At 47.7% G+C, this 18,429-nt stretch overlaps 2 protein-coding genes across 8 annotated transcripts in view; one reads left to right on the top strand and one right to left on the bottom strand.

Annotated features, from left to right (window-relative positions):
* The window catches only part of CPNE2 (copine 2), a 68,196-nt gene extending 61,058 nt beyond the window's left edge, over nucleotides 1-7,138 (top strand). For both annotated transcript variants that reach the window (XM_020806108.3, XM_020806107.3), the window contains exons 13-16: nucleotides 2,604-2,655; nucleotides 3,324-3,457; nucleotides 5,242-5,478; nucleotides 6,526-7,138. In XM_020806108.3, the coding sequence (XP_020661767.2) occupies nucleotides 2,604-2,655; nucleotides 3,324-3,457; nucleotides 5,242-5,478; nucleotides 6,526-6,633 (531 nt within the window). In that variant the 3' untranslated portion in view covers nucleotides 6,634-7,138. The remainder of the gene's footprint in view (nucleotides 1-2,603; nucleotides 2,656-3,323; nucleotides 3,458-5,241; nucleotides 5,479-6,525) is intronic.
* A 1,601-nt stretch (nucleotides 7,139-8,739) lies between these two features.
* Nucleotides 8,740-18,009, bottom strand: PSME3IP1 (proteasome activator subunit 3 interacting protein 1). Of its 6 annotated transcripts, none has more exons than XM_072980609.2 (7): nucleotides 17,874-18,009; nucleotides 15,454-15,594; nucleotides 14,213-14,311; nucleotides 12,952-13,074; nucleotides 11,407-11,527; nucleotides 10,218-10,285; nucleotides 8,740-9,554 (listed from the first exon to the last, which is right to left on the bottom strand). In XM_072980609.2, the coding sequence occupies exons 2-7, from the start codon at nucleotides 15,581-15,583 to the stop codon at nucleotides 9,433-9,435; spliced, it is 663 nt and encodes a 220-aa protein (XP_072836710.2). In that variant the 5' UTR covers nucleotides 15,584-15,594; nucleotides 17,874-18,009; the 3' UTR covers nucleotides 8,740-9,432. The 6 variants fall into 6 exon arrangements, with proteins under 6 accessions (XP_072836710.2, XP_072836706.2, XP_078236598.1 ...); XM_072980605.2 differs by having other exon boundaries at nucleotides 8,740-9,559; XM_078380472.1 differs by having other exon boundaries at nucleotides 8,740-9,559; nucleotides 11,407-11,523; nucleotides 12,948-13,074.
* Between the last annotated feature and the right edge of the window lie 420 nt (nucleotides 18,010-18,429).

Consider the following 18,429-nt stretch of genomic DNA (forward strand, 5'->3'; position numbering starts at 1 on the left):
CAACTCCACAGCCACTTCCCCCCCCCCCCAAAAAAAGAACCCCTCAGAATGATTATCTCCTTGGTATTTTTTTTTCCTGAGAATATTTGCTCAGACCCATAACCTCATAACATGTTCCCCTGAAAATAAGTCTGGGTCATATAATAATTTTTGCTCCAAAAAACTCAATAGGGCTTATTTTCAGGAGATGCTTTATTTTTTTTTCATGTACAACAATCTACATTTATTCAAATACAGTCGTGTCATCTTCTGGTTGCTGCCCAAGGGTGGAGGGCAGGGTTTCACTGAACTGGGGCTTATTTTGGGGGGTAGGGCTTATATGACGAGCATCCTGAAAAATCCTAGGTAAAGGTAAAGGTTCCCCTTGACATTCTTAGTCCAGCCGTGTCCGACTCTAGGGTGCAGTGCTCATCCCCGTCTCCAAGCCGTAGAGCCAGCGTTTGTCCGAGGATAGTTTCCATTGTTGTGTGGCCAACGCGGCTATACACGGAATGCTGTTTACCTTCCCACCGAGGTGGTCCCTATTTATCTACGCACATTTACATGCTTTCGAACCGCTAGGTTGGCAAGGAGCTGGGACAAAGCGACAGGAGCTCCCTCCGTCGCGTGGATTCGATCTTACGACTGCTGGTCTTCTGACCTTTGCAGCACAGAGGCTTCTGCGGTTTAGCCCGCAGCGCCACCACGTCCCTCCTGAAAAATCCTACTAGGGCTTATTTTCATGTTAGGTCTTATTTTCGGGGGAACAGGGTAGGAATCCCTCTTAGGTTTCCAGTGGCCAGCCTGGAACAAAGCCCAGCAGGCTTCTTGTATAGTTAAGCCCAGAATAGAAATGGAAATGGGATCATTAGAGATAAAGAGACATATAAATCATGCTTTTGTTCCTCTGGTGTCCTTGTTGCCATGGTGCCGGAGAATGCTTTCAAAGAGCTGAGATGAATAAGATCTTCGGCACACAAAGACTCTCATGGTGGAAAGATTAGGGAACATCTCAAAAGACACATGGCAGCACCAAGAGAACACCAGGAAGATTGCTCAGTCAACGTCAGGGCAAAAAAACCTTCAAAATCCTGTACGATGTGCCCACATCGTCCCCATGTGCCAGCTATGGGAGCATCTCTGTCCAGGTAGAAGTGTAAGGATCCTTCCTTCAGCCTTGACCTGCCTTTGGTGTATCCCACTTAAAAGACACGTGCAAAGTCCCACCCACAGCCGTGGTAGAACAGAACTCTCCAGCAGATTAGAATTAGAATTAGAATTAGAATTATTTATTTACTGGCGAGGTATGTAAACCATACCCAGAATTTAATATGGCTACCGGCCACACTTAAAAACATTACACACACACACATACACCATAAACAGAAAATTCACAAGACAATTAAGAGCAAATTCTACAAAAACCGATTGCCTCAACTCCCAGTTGCGTCAGATGGTTACAAATTCAGCAGTTTGATGGCACAGGGAAAAAAGCTATTTTTGTGCCTCGATGTTTTAGTATACAGCGTCTTGTATCGCCGACCAGAGGGGAGAAGATTGAACAAGTTGTGACCAGGATGCCGTGGGTCTGCCGCGATCTTTTCCGCTCTCTTTTTAACCCGTGCAATGTAGAACTCTTCCAGTGATGGCAAATCAGCTCTGATTATTTTTCCAGCAGTTCTGACAGTCCTCTGAAGCCTGTTCTTGTCCAGTTTGGTTGCTGAACCGAACCAAACAGTTATGGAAGAGCAGAGGACAGATTCAATAATGCCTCTGTAAAATTGGACAAGCAGCTCCCGAGGCAGATTGAATTTCCGAAGTTGTCGTAGGAAATACAGACGCTGGTGAGCTTTTTTAATGATGCCATCGATGTTAATTGACCATTTCAGGTCCCGAGAGAGTACAGAGCCCAGATCTACTAAAATTGGGAGCAGACAGAGTGGGATGAGCAATGGCGTCCCTCGGCCTGGAGTTCAAGGGAAAGGACATGTAGACTTAACAAAAAGATCTGAGATTATTAATATTTTGACATCTCAGGACCTGTCATTAGATCACAGCAGAATCCTGTTGCTTGGAGAGTTAGCAAATGGTCAAGAACACCCTTGCAGCATTGACTAGAAAGCAAGCGCTAGCAGGAAAGACTGAAAGAACTGGGCATGTTTTAGCCTTGAGAAAAGAAGAACAAGAGGGGAGAGAGGAAGGCACTTTTCAAAGACTTGAAAGGCTGTCGTCCAGAAGAAGGGGGAGGATCTGTTCTTCATCATCCCAGAGTGCAGGACACACAACCCATGGGCTCAAGTGATAAGCAGCCAGATTTAGGCTGAATATCAGGGAAAACGTCTTAACTGTGAGAGCGGTATGATGATGGAACCCATTCTCTCAAGAAGTGGTGAGCGCTCGGGGTCTTTCATTTCAGTTCCTGGGGCTGGAACACAAATTAAGACTTTACTGAAAACACAAACCATTCCAAAACCATTCCTCCTCATCATTTTGAATTATAATTTGAGCCAACTTGGGCTGTTGATTTGGAGGAAAAGGCGGGACAGTGATCAAATCCATCAGCCAAATACATTTGAAACAGGACTGCGTTTAACGCCTGCCTTTTCTTTATGCCCCACTTCCAGGTTTCTCATGAGTTCGCCATCAACTTCAACCCGACCAACCCATTTTGCCTCGGTAAGTGGATGTTTGTTGTGATGATGGTGGGAGGCTCCAGAGATGCCCAGTCTTTTGAGAGATACAGGAAGAGTTACTTGAACCAGCGACCACAAACCCTATCCATGCTGCTAAAGAGAAGTAACTCAAAGAAAGGGCCCAATCATCGCCATAGATTCACAAGGTTTATAAAATAAACTCCCTTATCTTGCAAACACTAAAATGCCACATAAGTCCCAGTGGCATGTGATTAAGACAAAGGTGACCTTGGTTTACCTAAGAAAAATTTCTACCAATGAAAAAGTAGAATTTTGTTGATTTAAACCAGCTTACGGGCATGAACCTACCCAGGTATTAAGATCCTCGGGAGAGATCTTCCTCTCGGCCCCACCACCTTCGCAGGTGTGTTTGGTGAGGACACGGGAGAGGGCCTTCTCTGTGGCTGCCTACAAGGGAAAGGCACTCTTTGAGATAAGCTGGAACCCAAGCCATTTAGGGCCTTATCCGGTAGAACGAACACTTTGAGTTTTAGGGGAGGAGGGAATTTCAGAAGGACTGTGCTGTCCAATCAAAACAGGCTCACCGTGGGACAGAAGAGGGGACCCCCCCACCCCACCCCACCCGGATTTCTGTACCATGGGGAGCCTGCCACTAAGCCCCCCCCCATGTTGTCTTCTTCTGCTTTAAAGGTGTAGACGGCATCGTCCAAGCGTACTCTGCCTGCCTGCCCCACATACGCTTCTACGGGCCCACCAACTTCTCCCCCATCATTAACCACGTGGCGCGGTTTGCAGCACAAGCCACCCAGCAGGAATGTGCCACCGTAAGTGTCCGGCGGGGGGTTCTCTTTTTGTTGGCTCTCTCGGGACAGGGAGCAAAAGCGCTTGGTGTCTTGCAACTGGCTGGGAGCAGAGGCTCGTGGAAAGAGATGCCATCCACCTCCTCCTCCTCCTCCTCCTCCTCCTCCTGGGGGATCCACCCTTGTTGTGGCCCGACAGGACGGCCCCGTGCTGGGCTTGGAGGACGGGTCGTGCTAGATTAAAGGCTTCCAAAACCAGCTGATAGAAAGAGAAAAGGGTCATTGCTAAATCAACGCAACAAGCAGGAGAGAATTTATCTGCGAGTATGGTCTCTGGCTACGGAGCCAGAGGTTGGAGAGGTTCAATTCCCCACTCCTGTGTCTCCCGGGAGAAGAACCAGCCTGGGTGGCCTTGGACCAGCTGCACACAGTCCCAGGTTTTCCCCAGAAGAAGGGAACAGGGAAACTACCTCTGTGAATTCTTTAAAAACTCTGAAAACTGACTTGGTGGCACATAGTTATTAGCTGGCTGGATAGTTCCGTGAATTAGGTATCTGGCTGCAAAGCCAAAGGTTCAATTCCCCCCCTGGGCCTCCGGGGAGGAGAGCCAACCTGGGTAGCCTTGGGCAAAAGCTGCACAGTCCCAAAGCTGCCCCCAAAAGGGAAGGGGAAACCATTTCTGAGTTCTCTGTAGCTGGAAAACCCCTGAAAAGGGCTGCCATGGATCAGAATTAACAGAATGGAATACAAAGGTCATTATCGTTCTATTAGGGACCTGGAGGGACTAGCCTTAGATCAATATCTGTGTTGACCCACACCACATCTATTATCCCACACTATTGGCCCTCTTGATGGGGCTGATGGCAACTGAAGGCCAACATCCGTTTGGGCACTGTACCTCCCTGTCTTAGGCCATGATTCTTTTTGTGAGACCCGGGAAGCTGCAAAGATGTTCTCTCTTAAATCTGTGGAATAATGAAAGGCACAAGTGAGGGTTTGTTGGTTTGTTTTGGTTTTGAGTTTATATTTAGACATCAGCTGTGGGCTATTGCATGACCCACAAGGAGGCAACTGCAACCCAGGCGCCCCCCCCTCCCCTCTCACCGCAGGGAGGAAGCAACCTCAGAGGCAGGCTGAGCTGCCTTCATTTGAACCGCCTGTCCGTGATTGGGCGCCATCATGGCCACACCATGCTTAATGCATCCGTACAAATCATATCTGTGTGCAACAATGCATCTATTAGGGAAGGTTTTGTACAAAAAAAAAAAATGACAGGATCAGAGCAATTTGCAGACAAAGAGGAACATGAATGTGGTACTGTAAAAAATAATTAACAGCCCATAGAAGGAACGAGAGATGCGAAAACAGACAGATCCGTTTTCCCTTTGTGTGGAGAAGCCCTCCCTGAGCAAATCGCCGGGAGCTCAGAAGGGGGGCTTTGCCCCAATGTCTTCATTTTTGCTCCGTACCCTCTTCTGAGGGGCAGCTAATGGACTACGCAGGGGTTTACCCCAAATTAGAGGGAGGCTGACCCCCTGCTCTGATCACAGCCCCTCCTCTCTGGGCTTGCCAAGTTCCAACCGTGGAGTAATGGTGTGGCTCAGGAAGGATCCATGCTCAAGATGCTTTCTAGGCGAGAGACATCCCAGGTTCGGCCCCTACTATTTATTATTTATTTATTGGATTTATACCCCACACCCTCTGGCAACCAGGCCACTCTGGGCGGCTACCAGATCAACTTCCTCCACCACCCCCCTTTTCTTTGCCCCGGGCCTGACGGCTTCCCCTCCCTGGCTTCCTCCCTCCAGCAATACTTCATCCTCTTGATCCTCACCGACGGCGTCATCAGCGACATGGACGAGACGCGCCACGCCGTCGTCCAAGCCTCCAAGCTGCCCATGTCCATCATCATCGTCGGGGTGGGGAACGCAGACTTCGCCGCCATGGAGTTTCTCGACGGGGACAACCGCGTGCTCCGGTCGTACACGGGAGAGGAGGCCGTGCGAGATATTGTCCAGTTTGTGCCATTTCGTGAATTCCGCAGCGTGAGTACGGAAAGTTTGGGTTCGGACGGCAGGGTGGGAGGCGGTCCTGGCCCGTCTCCAGGAAAAGGAGCCTGGCTAAGCTGCTTCTCTCTAGGAGGCCAAGTACAAGCACCCAGCTGCTGTCCTGCAAAACATACCCTCCCGTTATTTCCTAGTTTTATTCTTCCCATAGGAGAGCTGGAATGCACACAGCATCCTTTAGGGATAACCGCGTGAACCCGCTACTTGAGTTTCCAGCCTTTAGAGGTACACAGCCCTAAGGAGGCCCAACCGTGTGCTATTTACAAGAAAGGGTTGTTTACTTTGTCCATCGGACAAAATGCCCAGATTTCTAGTGCTTCTTGCAAGGCCAGAGGACTCTGTGCCTCTCACACTCCTTCATTCGGAGAGGCAGTCAGATGACACGGGCTGAGGTCCTCTCCCCAACCCGGTTGCATGGAGCTTGCTGGATTGGGCTGAGGTCTACCATGCGCAGGAGCTGGTCTTTCAAGTCCAGTGGGCCTCTCGGGGACCCCTTCCCAGTCGCTCGTTATCTGGGCAAGACGAATGCTTTCAGGGGTGGAAAGCGGGAAAGGTGCCAGCTAAAAAGGAGGAATGGGACGGGGCACCAACAGGGCAGAGGCCGCACATGGACGGCAGGACACCGGTCCCACAAAAAGCATGCCGTTGCGCATGGCCTTCGCACCTCGGCACTCAATTTGCAGCTAGACGGGTGAAGCCAATTTCCCTAGAGAAGTTTTGGGCCATGATCCTATTGCTAATGTCCAACTTGAGCAGACTCATTCCTAATGAACTACTGAAAGGCACATCAATTGCGGTGTAGATTCGACCCCATCAATGGGTCAACTGCCCAACTAGGACCAGCAATAGGATCCCTATCCAGGCTCCCCAACACCCCATGTCCATCCGTTTGTGGGGAGCTGCCTTACCCCTGTAGTGGCTTCTTTGGTCAGAGCCATTCTGCTAAAAAAAAAAACAGCCATCATATGACAGGCGTGGGAATGTACAGCACAGCCTTTCCTCACCTTTGGCGTTCTTGCGTTTCAGGCGCCGAAAGAGACGTTGGCCAAAGCCGTGCTGGCCGAGCTCCCTCAACAAGTGACCCAGTACTTCAAGCATCAGAACCTGCCGCCCATAAACTCTGAGCCTGCCTAGCGAAGGACCCGGTGCTTTACCTGCACGTACCCTGCCCGCATACACACACACACCTGTCAATGACCGGTTTGCATGTCTCATGTGATTTCAGACAGTTTGTACCTTCTATTTATATCATTTATTTTAAAAACAATACAATCCAGACCTCCCCCAAAGATGCAACTTGGAACACCAGAAACCTCTAGTCTATGCTTAAAATTAATCCCCCCCAAAAAAAACCCCACCCAGATGGCCATGCTGAACATTTCTCCTCCTTAAAACTTCAAGAAGCAACATTTAAGTATGTGAATGTACTTTGTATTTTTGTGAAATGAAAACATTTTTACAACCAGGATTCCCCCCCCCAAGCCATGTGACGCTCTTTCTCGCTCCATGCCCAAAGAAAAGTGGACAGTTCATGGATGTATCGTATCCGTATTTCTCATGTTCTACGTTCATTTTTATACTGTGTACTTGTTTAACATTTGTTATACTCAGGTTAATAAACAAACATGGACTCTTTGCAGCTTTATGGACCCCCCCTCCTGTCTCTTCAACCCTCTGTTGTCCAAAGTTTAATATGTGATGTAGGGGATACTGTCTGATACAAGAGTCTACTGCAAAAAAATGTTTGCAGATCTCCCCTTCCCTCTTCATTCCTGCTATCTCCCCCTTTGGGCACTTTGAACGGGAGAGGCATTCCAACCAACACCAGTTCCACACTTAGAGAACAAATTTCCTACCAGCCTTCTCCGATCTGGTACTCTCCGTGTTCTGGCGAACCATTTCTAGCACCCCTGCTGATCTCCACCAACCATTACTTTTAAGTAACAGCATCTTGCACCATGATTAGTAGCCGCCGATTACCTTACGCATGGCTTAGAAGTAACACACCAGCATTAGCAATAAAAACATTATTTCTTGCATTAACAAGAGAAGCAAACTGATATACCTGATCTTAAAACAATGTTTTGAAACCAATGCATTATTATTATATTCAAATAATTAGAGAATTAGCCGGGCCAACTTGTTTGTGCTGCTATAAACATAAACGCTATGAATTCAATGTTAACCTCTTAATGCTTAACACATTATCTCCAAATTCTGGCTCTCTTCTTCAAATCTGTTTAACCCCCTTTAAAGAGCCAGTGGAGAGGTCAGAACATGGATTGCTTAAATCCAAGAAGGTATACCGGCTTGACTATGCAGAAAAAGCATATATTTGATTCTGAGTGCAGGATATTGAACCCCTAAGCCTTCTAAACTCATTATTTTAAACCTGCAATCTACTCCTGCCTGTCCTGTGTAGCCAACATGACTGCCAAAGCCACAATGTTAAAATTTGGATGTTAAAAATAATAGCACTCTGGATAAAGGTTCTTCACTCTTGAGCTAAAGATAAAAATTGCTGGGATAGGTATGTGATACACAGTTCTCAGGAATACAGTCCCATTTGATACAAGTTGAGATGCCAGGAATTTTTGCTTCCAGTTATGAAGCCGTGGTTGCAGGTTTCCGGACCAATCTGCTAAATGGGACCAAAAGACCATTGAAGAAAACGGGCTCAGCGTTAAATATTTGACTACGGACTGGATAAGGAGTGCCATGTACAGATCGGTAAGTCATGGCTTTTTATAAACCATGCTGACTTAGAAGTTCTAGACACCAGTGGTTCCCAACCTTGGGACACCCAGATATTCTTGGACTACAACTCCCAGAAGCCTTCTCCACCAGCTGTGCTGGCCAAGATTTCTGGGAGTTGTAATCCAAGAACATCTGGGGACCCGAGGTTGGGAACCACCACTGCTCTAGACACTAGTCTTAAAAGGTAACTTCTCCAAGCTTGGAAAATATCTTATAGATACACCTGTGTTCTGTTAATATATTCAATAGCTCCAAAAGTACAAACAACTATTCATTTTTAGAAAGCTATGTAGGAACTGTGGGCTTATTGCTGCTTTTTACCACTAAATCTCCACTGTCAGTGTCCACAGAGTTCCTCAAAACACCCGCAGGAACCCGGGCCCTTCAGATAAGATCCATCAAAGGCATCTCAGTCGGAGAGAAAAATCACTAAGGGCAGCAGGAAGACTGAATGAACAATTATGAATGACAAGACTGAAGATATATTTTTTTAAAAAAATGCATTCAGGATTTCTTTAATCATATACAACACTAAAACTCTGTTAACAGTATCATGACAATCTGCATCTCGCCATCTGCTTGATTTTTTTACTTCCTCTCAATTAGACATGAAAAATGGTAATTGAAACTAAAAAGAGCACCGGGCCATGTGCTCACACTTGGCAGACATCTACTTCCCCCCCCCTCTCAAAAAAAGAAGGCTCTTCTGTAAAACCAAAGCACAGCAACCCCCACAAAATCTTTTAAAAACATGACAGCTCAACCATCTTTATTGTGGACTCTCAACGATTCATGCTTCCCTTTAAACAGCTAGATTTCCGGAGGAAAATTCACTGATCAATGATCCAAAGTCTGTCTCCTAAGGAGGATGCTGTTTTAGAGGGGGGGTTGGCAGGGAGGAGGAAAGAGAGGGGAAACTCACAAAGAGAGATTCAGGACATTTTGTTGGTATTCTCTGGGGGTGCGGTGGAAACAGACAGGTGAAAACTTGTGAGGTTGGAGTATGCCCAGTATGATGAAAACCATGTGGTTTTTTTCCTTTTAAAAGTTCCACCCGAGCCTCTGACTAGCTGGGGAGAATCCTACAGCGGGGCATCAAAGAAATTGCTGCCCCGAAAAACAGATGAGACGATTTTGCCGGTGGAGTTGATGGTCCCTTCACTGTCCGAGCTAGACTCAGAGTCGCTGCTTCCCGAGTAGGCCCCCAGGCCGGGCAGGATCCCGATGCACACAGCCGCGGAGGGGCAGTGGAGGGTCGAGCCGCTCACGGAGCCACTGCCCAGCGGCATGCAGGATGGCTGCTCTGAAAGAGGGAAGCGGGGGAGAAAAGGAGAGGCTATCACTCAAGACAAAGAGGAGCAGCTATTAGAAGGCACATATCTGGTTTTTCATTACATGAACTATCTTGATGGGAGTAGCAGCAGAAGAGCTGCAAAGACTCAACAGCTTGGAGCCCTGCTGGCAGTCCTCGACAAATCCCTTCGCCCAAGCAAAGCGAAAATGACATGGCATGTTGAAAATGACATAGATGGGAGAAGCTTCAACAAACCCCAGCGAGCACTTGAGTGACAAACCCTGCAAGGGAATGTGGACAGCCCAGCTTCCGCAGTTAATTAACTTGGCTAACGTTGGAAGAGGGGGATTAACGGAGCAGATGGAGAGCCAAGATGCGCCTGGGACTGGAGCGGTACAACTGCTCGGTTAACAGCGCTTCCTCTCTGGAAGTGAAGACTGAAAATTTGGCTCCAGTACAGTCACAATGAAGGATATCTATTCCAAATGCACCCTTTCTTCTGCCACTTTCCCCGCAAGTTCACCTGGAGAGGAAGCCTTCCCACCGAGGCACAGAAAGGGTCACCACCCCCCACCACTCCCTCGCTTATAACTTGGAAGAGGAAGGCGAAAGAGGGAGAAGCTGCCTTCCCGGAGCCCCTCGGCCTTCTCCACCCCATCTGACGCACCTGGAGCCTTGTCGAGGTCAGGGTCCGCATCGAGCTTCAGCCTCTTCACGCTGTTGGCGCCGTCGGAACTGCAAGGAAAGGCAACAGCAAAAAAAGATGGCAGCTTCAGGGGCCATGCTTTGGGAGAAGGTTCCCCGCCTGCCCTTCCCCGTCGTCCCTGCTTTACACAAGGCTGGAGGGTCCCCACCTCCTTTCGTCGGCCTTGGTAACCGGCCAAAATTTTATGCCCTCCCAGCTCCATCTGGGCTGAAGCTTGGAAACTCTTGGAAACTGCTGAAGCTCCCAGGGGTTATGATGATGGGGGGGGGGGGGCGCACATTGGACAGGAACCAAGGCAGTTTCCAGCCACACTGAATTCCCTACTGAGGACAGGAGGGAACCTTGCCATGGCAAACGAACTTGATGCCCATAAGCGTGATGGGCCTTTGGCAGGTGAGGATCCACCACATTTGCGTTTAATAGCATCACAGATTCAGTGAGCCAGAGGTTCCCAAACTTGTTTTATTTCCCTTCCTTTTCCTACTTGAATAATTTTTTGGTTTGTTTAGGGCTGCCTTCTGTTTAAAGTGACACCGAACCAGCCAGGATCATATGCAGAACATGAGGAAAGAGAGAAAATGTTTCTATTGAGCCAATCGTGTGTACAACTCTTAAGATACTATCTTGAACACTAAAGCTTTCTGGATGGGTCGCCACTGGAGACAGGGGCCATTCCAATCGGAGGCAGCCCTGACTCAAAACAGACAGATGCATTCACCCCTTTTCCAATGAATTACGACAGAAGGTGTTGACATCTTCAGCTCCCCATCACCCCTTACTCCCTTCCCAGATCAAGCTCTGCTACTGCCTGCCTTCTCCTTAGAGGAGAAGAGGGACATCTCATCATTGCTTAAATTGGAAACCAGCAAGAGTGTTGGGAAAGCCGCCGATTGCCTGCTCCCTTTAGCAGCTTCTGAAATCACCAGCTATCCCCATCACCCAGAAACTATCGTCCTGGCAAGGAGCACTGTCAGCTCCAAGGCCAGAGAAATGGCAACAGGCTTGACGTTCTAGATTCCAATCAAAGGTCACGGGATTTTCCATTCGGGAGAGTTCAAGCCGCAAACCTTACCTCGCTCAGAACCCCAGGAAGCAGCTTTAGAACTCTGCTCCCAAATTCGCGTGGGAATGGGTGGAACTATCAGGTTACCTTCTGTGTTTCACAGCTCCCGCCAACAGCTTTGCCTGAGAGAACTTGCTCTTGTTTTCTGTTGGTTTCGCCGGCAATTTCTTCTCTGCTTCCTTCTTCAGGTCAGCCTTTGCCAAAGTGCTGTGAATTCAACGTTAAGGATCGGAGGAAACTCACGTTAGACAGCAACGTAGAGATTAGGGATTTGAGGGGGGAGCTCTATGGTGCCATCTTATGGACAACTTCACCACCAGAATCAGTCGTATCATCACACAGAAAACTTGTTAAGTGTTTTGCATGTACTTTTAAACAGTTAACTTCTCTTCAGACTACTGTCATTCGTTCTAAATGACCTGCAACCATCAGAACAAGGCAAACAAGTTTATACTCTTCGTCAGCAAAAAGGAAAACCCGTCTGAATTTGCAGGCTGTTGCTGAGGCTGAGAGGTTTCACAGCAAGGACTCCAATACAGCCAGAACAGAAAATCTGAAGAGTGGTTTAGAAACACCAGGGTTGTAGGGTAATTTTACATGGGAAACACGTGGAGACCAGGGTGATAAAAAAGAAGTGATGGAGACAGGAGAGAGGAAGAAGCAAGGCCAGGGCAAAACTGGGCAGACAGGTCAATGTATAACTTGGCCAATTATGAGAGATTCTTGTGGAAGGGAAAGCTACGGACGCATTTCCTTCTGAGTTCACCATCCCTGTTGTGTGCCGAGAACAGAATGCTTACTAATCTGAAATACTGTTGTATGCACGCAGAAACAGAAAATATGATTTGGCCACAGTGACATTTAGTTACATCCCAACTGGATTACTGTAACCCACTGCATGTGGTGGTGCCTATGGAAAGCATTAGGAAAATTCAGTGGGTCCAAAATGGAACAGCCAGATTACTAACTGGGGCTGTTCACAGGGATCACGAACTCCCCCCACCCCTCAACCGTTACAGCAGCTCCACTGGCTGCCAGTCTGTTTCCAGACACAATTCAAAGTGCTGGTTCTAACCTATAAAGCTAAAAAAAAAAAAAAAAAAAAAAAAAAAAAGAAAAAAGAAAAAAACAGTCTGGGTCCAAGCTATCTCAGGGACCGCAAGTCCCTTTATGAGCCTGCTCAAGTGTTAAAATAATCAGGAGAGGTCTTTCTCTTGATCCCACCACCTATAGAGGTGCATTTTATGGGGAGACGGGAGACGGCCTTCTCTGTTGCCGCTCACAGACCGTGGAACTTCCTCCCACTGGAAGTCAGCCTGGCCCCATCTTTGCTCTCCTTCCGCAAGCATTCAAAGACCTTCCTCTTCAGGAAGGGTTCTCCTTAGTGACTGGCTGCTGAATGAGGTTTTCAAGATGGACTGTTGTACCTTACTGCTTTGAATGTGTTTTGGTATTGCTTGTGTTTTTGGTATTAGATTGGCTGAACCTTTTAGTATTATATACACACCATTATTAGCTTAAATACTGTCTTTTAATTGCTGTAAGCTGCCCTGTGTCCTTTTTGGACAACCGCCCTGGTCCCCTTTCCCTCTCAAACTGGAACCAGGACAAACTACATCAGTGCCAAGGATATTCTGTATTCTTTGAGTTCTTTGAGCTCCTCCTCACGATGCTGCTTTTCTATTAACACTTGCTGCCGGGAAACCTCATCAAGGAACTTCGACTCATCTTCGTCTAGGCCTCGGACCATGTTTTCTGCAAAAGACCAGAGTGCAGGCCTTGAGGAAAGGACAAGCGAAGAAGCCAATTCCACTCCATGGTATTTCCCTTCTGACCAGGTTGATGTTTCAGGGCAGAAAAGACGAGGTCTAGAAAAAGCTTAACTACAGTTACCCAAAGTCACAATATACTGCCCTGAAAGACGTGTGGCTTGGTGGTGAAGTGCGAATGCCATCTGCTTTCACGATTCACACTTTTGAAAGAAATCATGTGGGCATCAAAGCCTAAAGGCACTTCCCACAGTTCTAATATTAAAGCTAAGCCAACTTCGTCTTGAAGAGAGGTTGGCAGGGGTCCCCATCCTCAGGGAGATGTTGGGACTGAACCACTTTATATGGAAGGAAGGAGAAACCACATGATCTGAACACTCTTCTGGACAAGGTAGCCCTTCTTTATACATAGAACATTAAAACTCAGGGGAAAGGATACTACAGTGGTGCCCCGCATGATGATGATAATCCATTCCATAGAAATCACTGTTTGGCGAAATCATCGTCATGCGAAATCCGTTTCCCCATTGAAATGCATTGAAAACCGCTTAATGCGTTCCAATGGGGAAACGCATGACGTCCTGTGAAGATCGCCCATAGGGAAGCCATTTTGCGAGCACCGATCAGCTGTTAAAATGGCTATCTTGCGAAGCATGGGTCCCGAAAATACAGGGAAGCCATCTTGCGGAGCCGCCGATCAGCTGTAAAAATCGTCATCTTGCGAACAAACGGTTCGCGAAGCACGGACCAAATCATCGTCCAGCAAAAATCCCCCATTGGAATGACTGTTTTGCAAATCACTATAGCGATCACAAAACCTCATTGTCGTGCGGATTCGTCGTTTTACAAGGTCGTCGTCTAGCAAGGTACCACTGTAGTTCTTCTGCCCCAATATGCTTGTTTTCTATAGACCTGGGAAGTAACTGTGCAGGCCAAGGTACAGCTCTATGAAGGAATCAAGCATTTTCCATTATGCCAGTCCCTTCGGAAGCATGAGCTTATTCCTGCCCCTTTCCCAGACACTGCTAGGTTCTCATTTTAGAACAAAATTCTGCAGGAATCTGACGGATGTAAGAGAAGCAAAGACCAGAAGGCACAACTTCCCTGCATCAAGATCTACTTACTGAACTTGAACTGCTCTTCAAACTCCTGCTGCTTCTTGTCCTTCTGCTCCTGAAGTCTTTCATAGAGTGAGCGGTGATCATATTCTTCCTCCGGACATTCTGGAAAGGAAATAATTCCATTTTATGTAGATTTATTTTGAAAAAGAACCATTCTGGCAGAGAACTTTCTCCCTGATGCCCTTTGGGAACCATAGCAATATGCTTAGAGAACTGGCAAGCCTCTGACTGTCTAAATGCTTACCTGGGAGTCAAGCAAGCATCGGATATCTGCACAGATCTCTTATATCGATTACCTAGAGGAGAGCTTTACCCCAGATGATCAGGCAAGCGGTCATTTTCAGGGCTGCCACCTTAGCCTCTCCTTTTAATTTTTCACAGATTGAACCAGACAACTCCTCTGTGGATTCGGAAATGCTTGGTTCAGCCTATGACTTCAAACAAACCACTCTCAGACAGCCTCACTGCTCACCAACCTGCAGTCTTGAGACAACCGTGCTGGACTATCACACAGGAAATGTACCCCAGATCATCATGCAGCCTTTTTAGGTCTATCTGTGGCAAAGGGAAGTAAGGAGCAGATACAAAGTCTCGTGCAGGGAAGAACTGGTAGCAGAGGCTAGTGCCGGAGAAAATGTTTGGTGGTCTATAAAAGGGAGCAACTTTTCTTGACAAATAGCAATGCCCCAGCAACACCCATATTCTAAGACTTTAAACAGAAAAGGATGTTCACACCATTCTTAGGACTACACGCAAATAGCTTAAGTTTAACAGAGAAGGTATACTTTAAATAACAAACGATCATCAATTATAGACATCATTCAGCAATTCCCAGGATAACTGTGAATCTCTGTTCTTTGGAAGGTTTTTTTTAATTTAGAAAGCAGGAGCGTTATATTTCAGAGATGCGTGGCAAGAGCCCCTACAGGTTTCACCTGGGTTTAGTTAACAAGATGTTACTTTGGGTTACCAATGACCAACGTTTTCTCTTGTTTTCAGCACAGCTGGGCCGGATTCTGTGCCAGGTTCTGTCATGACTGGAAAGAAAGGGGCTGGAAACTATTGCTGTCAGTGCATGGAGGAGAAGGAAGGCTGCACGGAGGGGGGGCAGAGCCACGCAGGTGCAAACCTTAGCGGGAATTTGGTCAGGTGATCTTCTGAACCCAGGCTCATGTCAGGATCTCATAAGATTCGTTGGTATCCTATTGCGTCATCTCTGCAGTTCCCAGCTAAGAGTCAAATACCTTCAGGGTCTTCTGGTTTCCGAACTTTCTCCCATTCTTCCTGCCTTCGCTTGCGACGCTCTTCGATCTCCGCTTCAGACACAAACCTTTTGTTAATCACAAGGTCAGCACTACCTTCTCCGCCATCCATTGTGATGCAGCCTGTGCAAAAAAAAAAAAAGGTTTCAAACTGAGACTGTTCCTGCCTCCGGTATGGACGCGGCACTCAATTACAGCATTTTAAAGTCTAATCATTGCTGAAAGAGCCCTAAAAAGGACTACAATATCTAATCCAGGGTGGGCAGAGGGCTTTTAGTACAGCTAGAGATGACCTGTAAGGATTTCTCACTCTCACGTTTGTTTAACAACAACTAAAGGGGTCTTTTTTGCCTTTATACACCAGGCTGTTCTACTTAAGAAACCCTGGGAGAGAAAAGCAGGATTTTTGTGTGGAAGAACATTAAACCAAGTTCTAAAGCTGAAAAGAAACCCTGTTCTGCCCGTGTGTTCAGAGGCACCTTTAACTATTACTCTGAAGTGATTTCTGTTGCTGCCTCAGCCACTGCTTGGCCCCTGGTTCTAGCGGCTTCAGTTTGCTTCAGGAGAATTTCAGGATAGAGACTGGATCTAACTCATTAATGTAACTCATTAATCCGCCTAAACAATCTAATAAAGCTACTTTGGCCTGGCTGGTAAGGAACCTTTAATCCACCAGACAGCAAATTTTTAAAGCACAGTACCATTTCCAGCATAGTATCATTTCCATTAAAACTGCTTGTAAAATCTTAGGGTCAGAAAGCACAGTCTAAAGAATCCAAGAAGTGTCCTGATGGATCAGACCAAAGACTAGTCTAGCATGCTCTTTAGACACTGGGCATCCAGTTGCCTCTGAGAAGTCCCTGGCACATGAGATGTGCTTAGGCACGACATGTGCACACAGCTACTGATGCTCACAGGGACTCTCCCTTCGGCCTCAATCACAATGGAGCGTCTCTCTTCAAAGAGGCTGGCTGGAGTGGAACACCAAACCCACCCTTCCCCAGCTTTCACCTTAAAATAGTCATTTGTACAGTACTACAAATGAATATTTAATCAAAAGGCTGACTAAAACACCTAGGACTAATCAGCCAAGACCTCTTTGACTAGTTGAGAGTCTTACTTTAAAAGGTGCAAGCGGGATCCCCCTTCCAAATGGATGGAGGCGAAGATGCTGTAGTAAGGTTGCCCAACCTTAACAGTCAGAACATGCGTGACACCACAGATGGTCAACCAGCAACGCATGCTAAAAGAGGGACAAACCGGATGTCTGGATGGCCTCCTGCTCCTTGAAAGCTTAACTTGTAAAGGCTGTGCCAATTGAGACCATAGGACAAAACTGTGTAAAGTCAAGCCAATTCTGACTTATGGTGATCTTTTCCAGGATTTTCCAGGTAAAGAATGCTCAGAAGTGGTTGACCCTACCCTTCTTCTTGGGTTTGCTCTAGGATTGTGTGCAGCTTGCCCAAGGCCACCCAGGCTGGCTCTTCTCCCAGCCTCTGGCTCTGCAACCGGATGCCTAAACCACTGAGCTCTCCAGCCAGCAAGACTGTAGGACAGGGGTTCATATTATTAAAATACCTTTGTAAGCAAAGCCAACAGAAAACCAAGAAGATGCCAATCGAGTCTCCCCTGGGAGTTTAAAAATTTTTTAAATTTAAAACATGATTTAAATTGTGATTTAAAGAAAGCCTTCCTTCCTTGCAAGGGTGGATAAACATCAATGACTTTAAAACAACAACAACAACAATAATAATTTAAATTGTGATTTAAATTGTGAACATTAAATCAATGTTCTTTTTTAAATATTGATTTTTATCTACCCTGGAAGGAAGGAAGAATGGTTTACCTATCATTTTGGCAGCAGCAAAACAGAAGCATAAATCCTTTACTGGAGTCACCATTTGCTTATTTCCAATGGACAACATATAGCAATTGTTGAGGGAAATTTTCCTTTCTTAAGTCACACACACACAAAAACAACAACCCACCTCCATGAACTGCCAGGGATGATGGCTGGCCATGGAAGCTGGACTAAACGAAGCCCATTCAGGGGATTATGGGAGGTGGAGTCCAACCCCATAGGAGGGCACCAGCTTGGGGGAAATTACCACGCAGGGCTGCTGTGAGCATTTTAATGACTTTCAGTTACTGAACTTTCAATTCCTGAAGGCGCTGGGCAAAAGTAACGTAACTACGAAACTCGTTACATTCCCTACCGTTCCTACCAAGGTGATTTAACTGCAGAGGATGAGTAGTTCCAGAAGGACTGTTTCCCCTCCTTATGACCTCAGCCGCTCAAAGGCCTACAATCACCCTCACAAGCCGGGAGGCGTGACGGGACACCCCCCCTCCGCCATGCCCCCCCCCTCCTCAGCAGGGACGCCCGTTCCTCCCAAACCCACCTTTGTGGTCGGGGCCTCCGCTTCCCCGAAGGCCCGCCTCCCGGACCCTGGCCACCACTTCCGGCCGACCTCTTCCGTTCCGGGCCGACCCAATGGTAGAGCTTCATCCTTTCCGGACAGCCCCTCCTCCTCCTCCTATTGCGTCTGCCGTTGCACATAAAAAAGAGATCCGCCCAACTATCGGGAGACAGGATTGGTTGGTTTGGGGAAGATAAAGCCCCCGAGGAGAGAGAGAGGTAGGGAGCTTCACGGCCTAAGAGAACCGCTCCAGGATTGGCCGAGCCGTGCTCGGGGAGGCGGGCAGAAGGGCGTGGTCGGTTTGAGTTGGAGAAAGAGAGAGGGGAGGGCCGGGGGAAGGGGCGTGGCTAGTTGCCCGGGGAGACGGGGCGGGGCGCGGAGGGGGCGGAGCCGCCGCGTGCTCGGCCGTCGGGAGTCGGCGCGCTGGGGCCCTCGCCCCGCTTCTTCTTTTTTTTTTCCCCCGCCCCGCCTCGCCTCGGCGCCGCCCCCTGAGGACGAGGGATGGCCGCCCGAGGCGGCCCCACGAGCGCCTTCCCCC

The sequence above is a fragment of the Pogona vitticeps genome, chromosome 10, assembly GCF_051106095.1.
Source record: "Pogona vitticeps strain Pit_001003342236 chromosome 10, PviZW2.1, whole genome shotgun sequence".
Classification (NCBI taxonomy): Eukaryota; Metazoa; Chordata; class Lepidosauria; order Squamata; family Agamidae; genus Pogona; species Pogona vitticeps.

Coding starts and splice junctions, on each gene's coding strand:
- PSME3IP1 (XM_072980605.2), bottom strand. CDS start 15,583: ATGGATGGCGGAGAAGGTAGTGCTGACCTTGTGATTAACAAAAGGTTT. Junction 11,528..12,951: donor AGAACTCAAAGAATACAGAA/TATCCTTGGCAC, acceptor GTTGAATTCACA/GCACTTTGGCAAAGGCTGAC. Junction 10,286..11,406: donor GGAGCTGTGAAACACAGAAG/GTAACCTGATAG, acceptor CTTTCCTTGCAG/TTCCGACGGCGCCAACAGCG.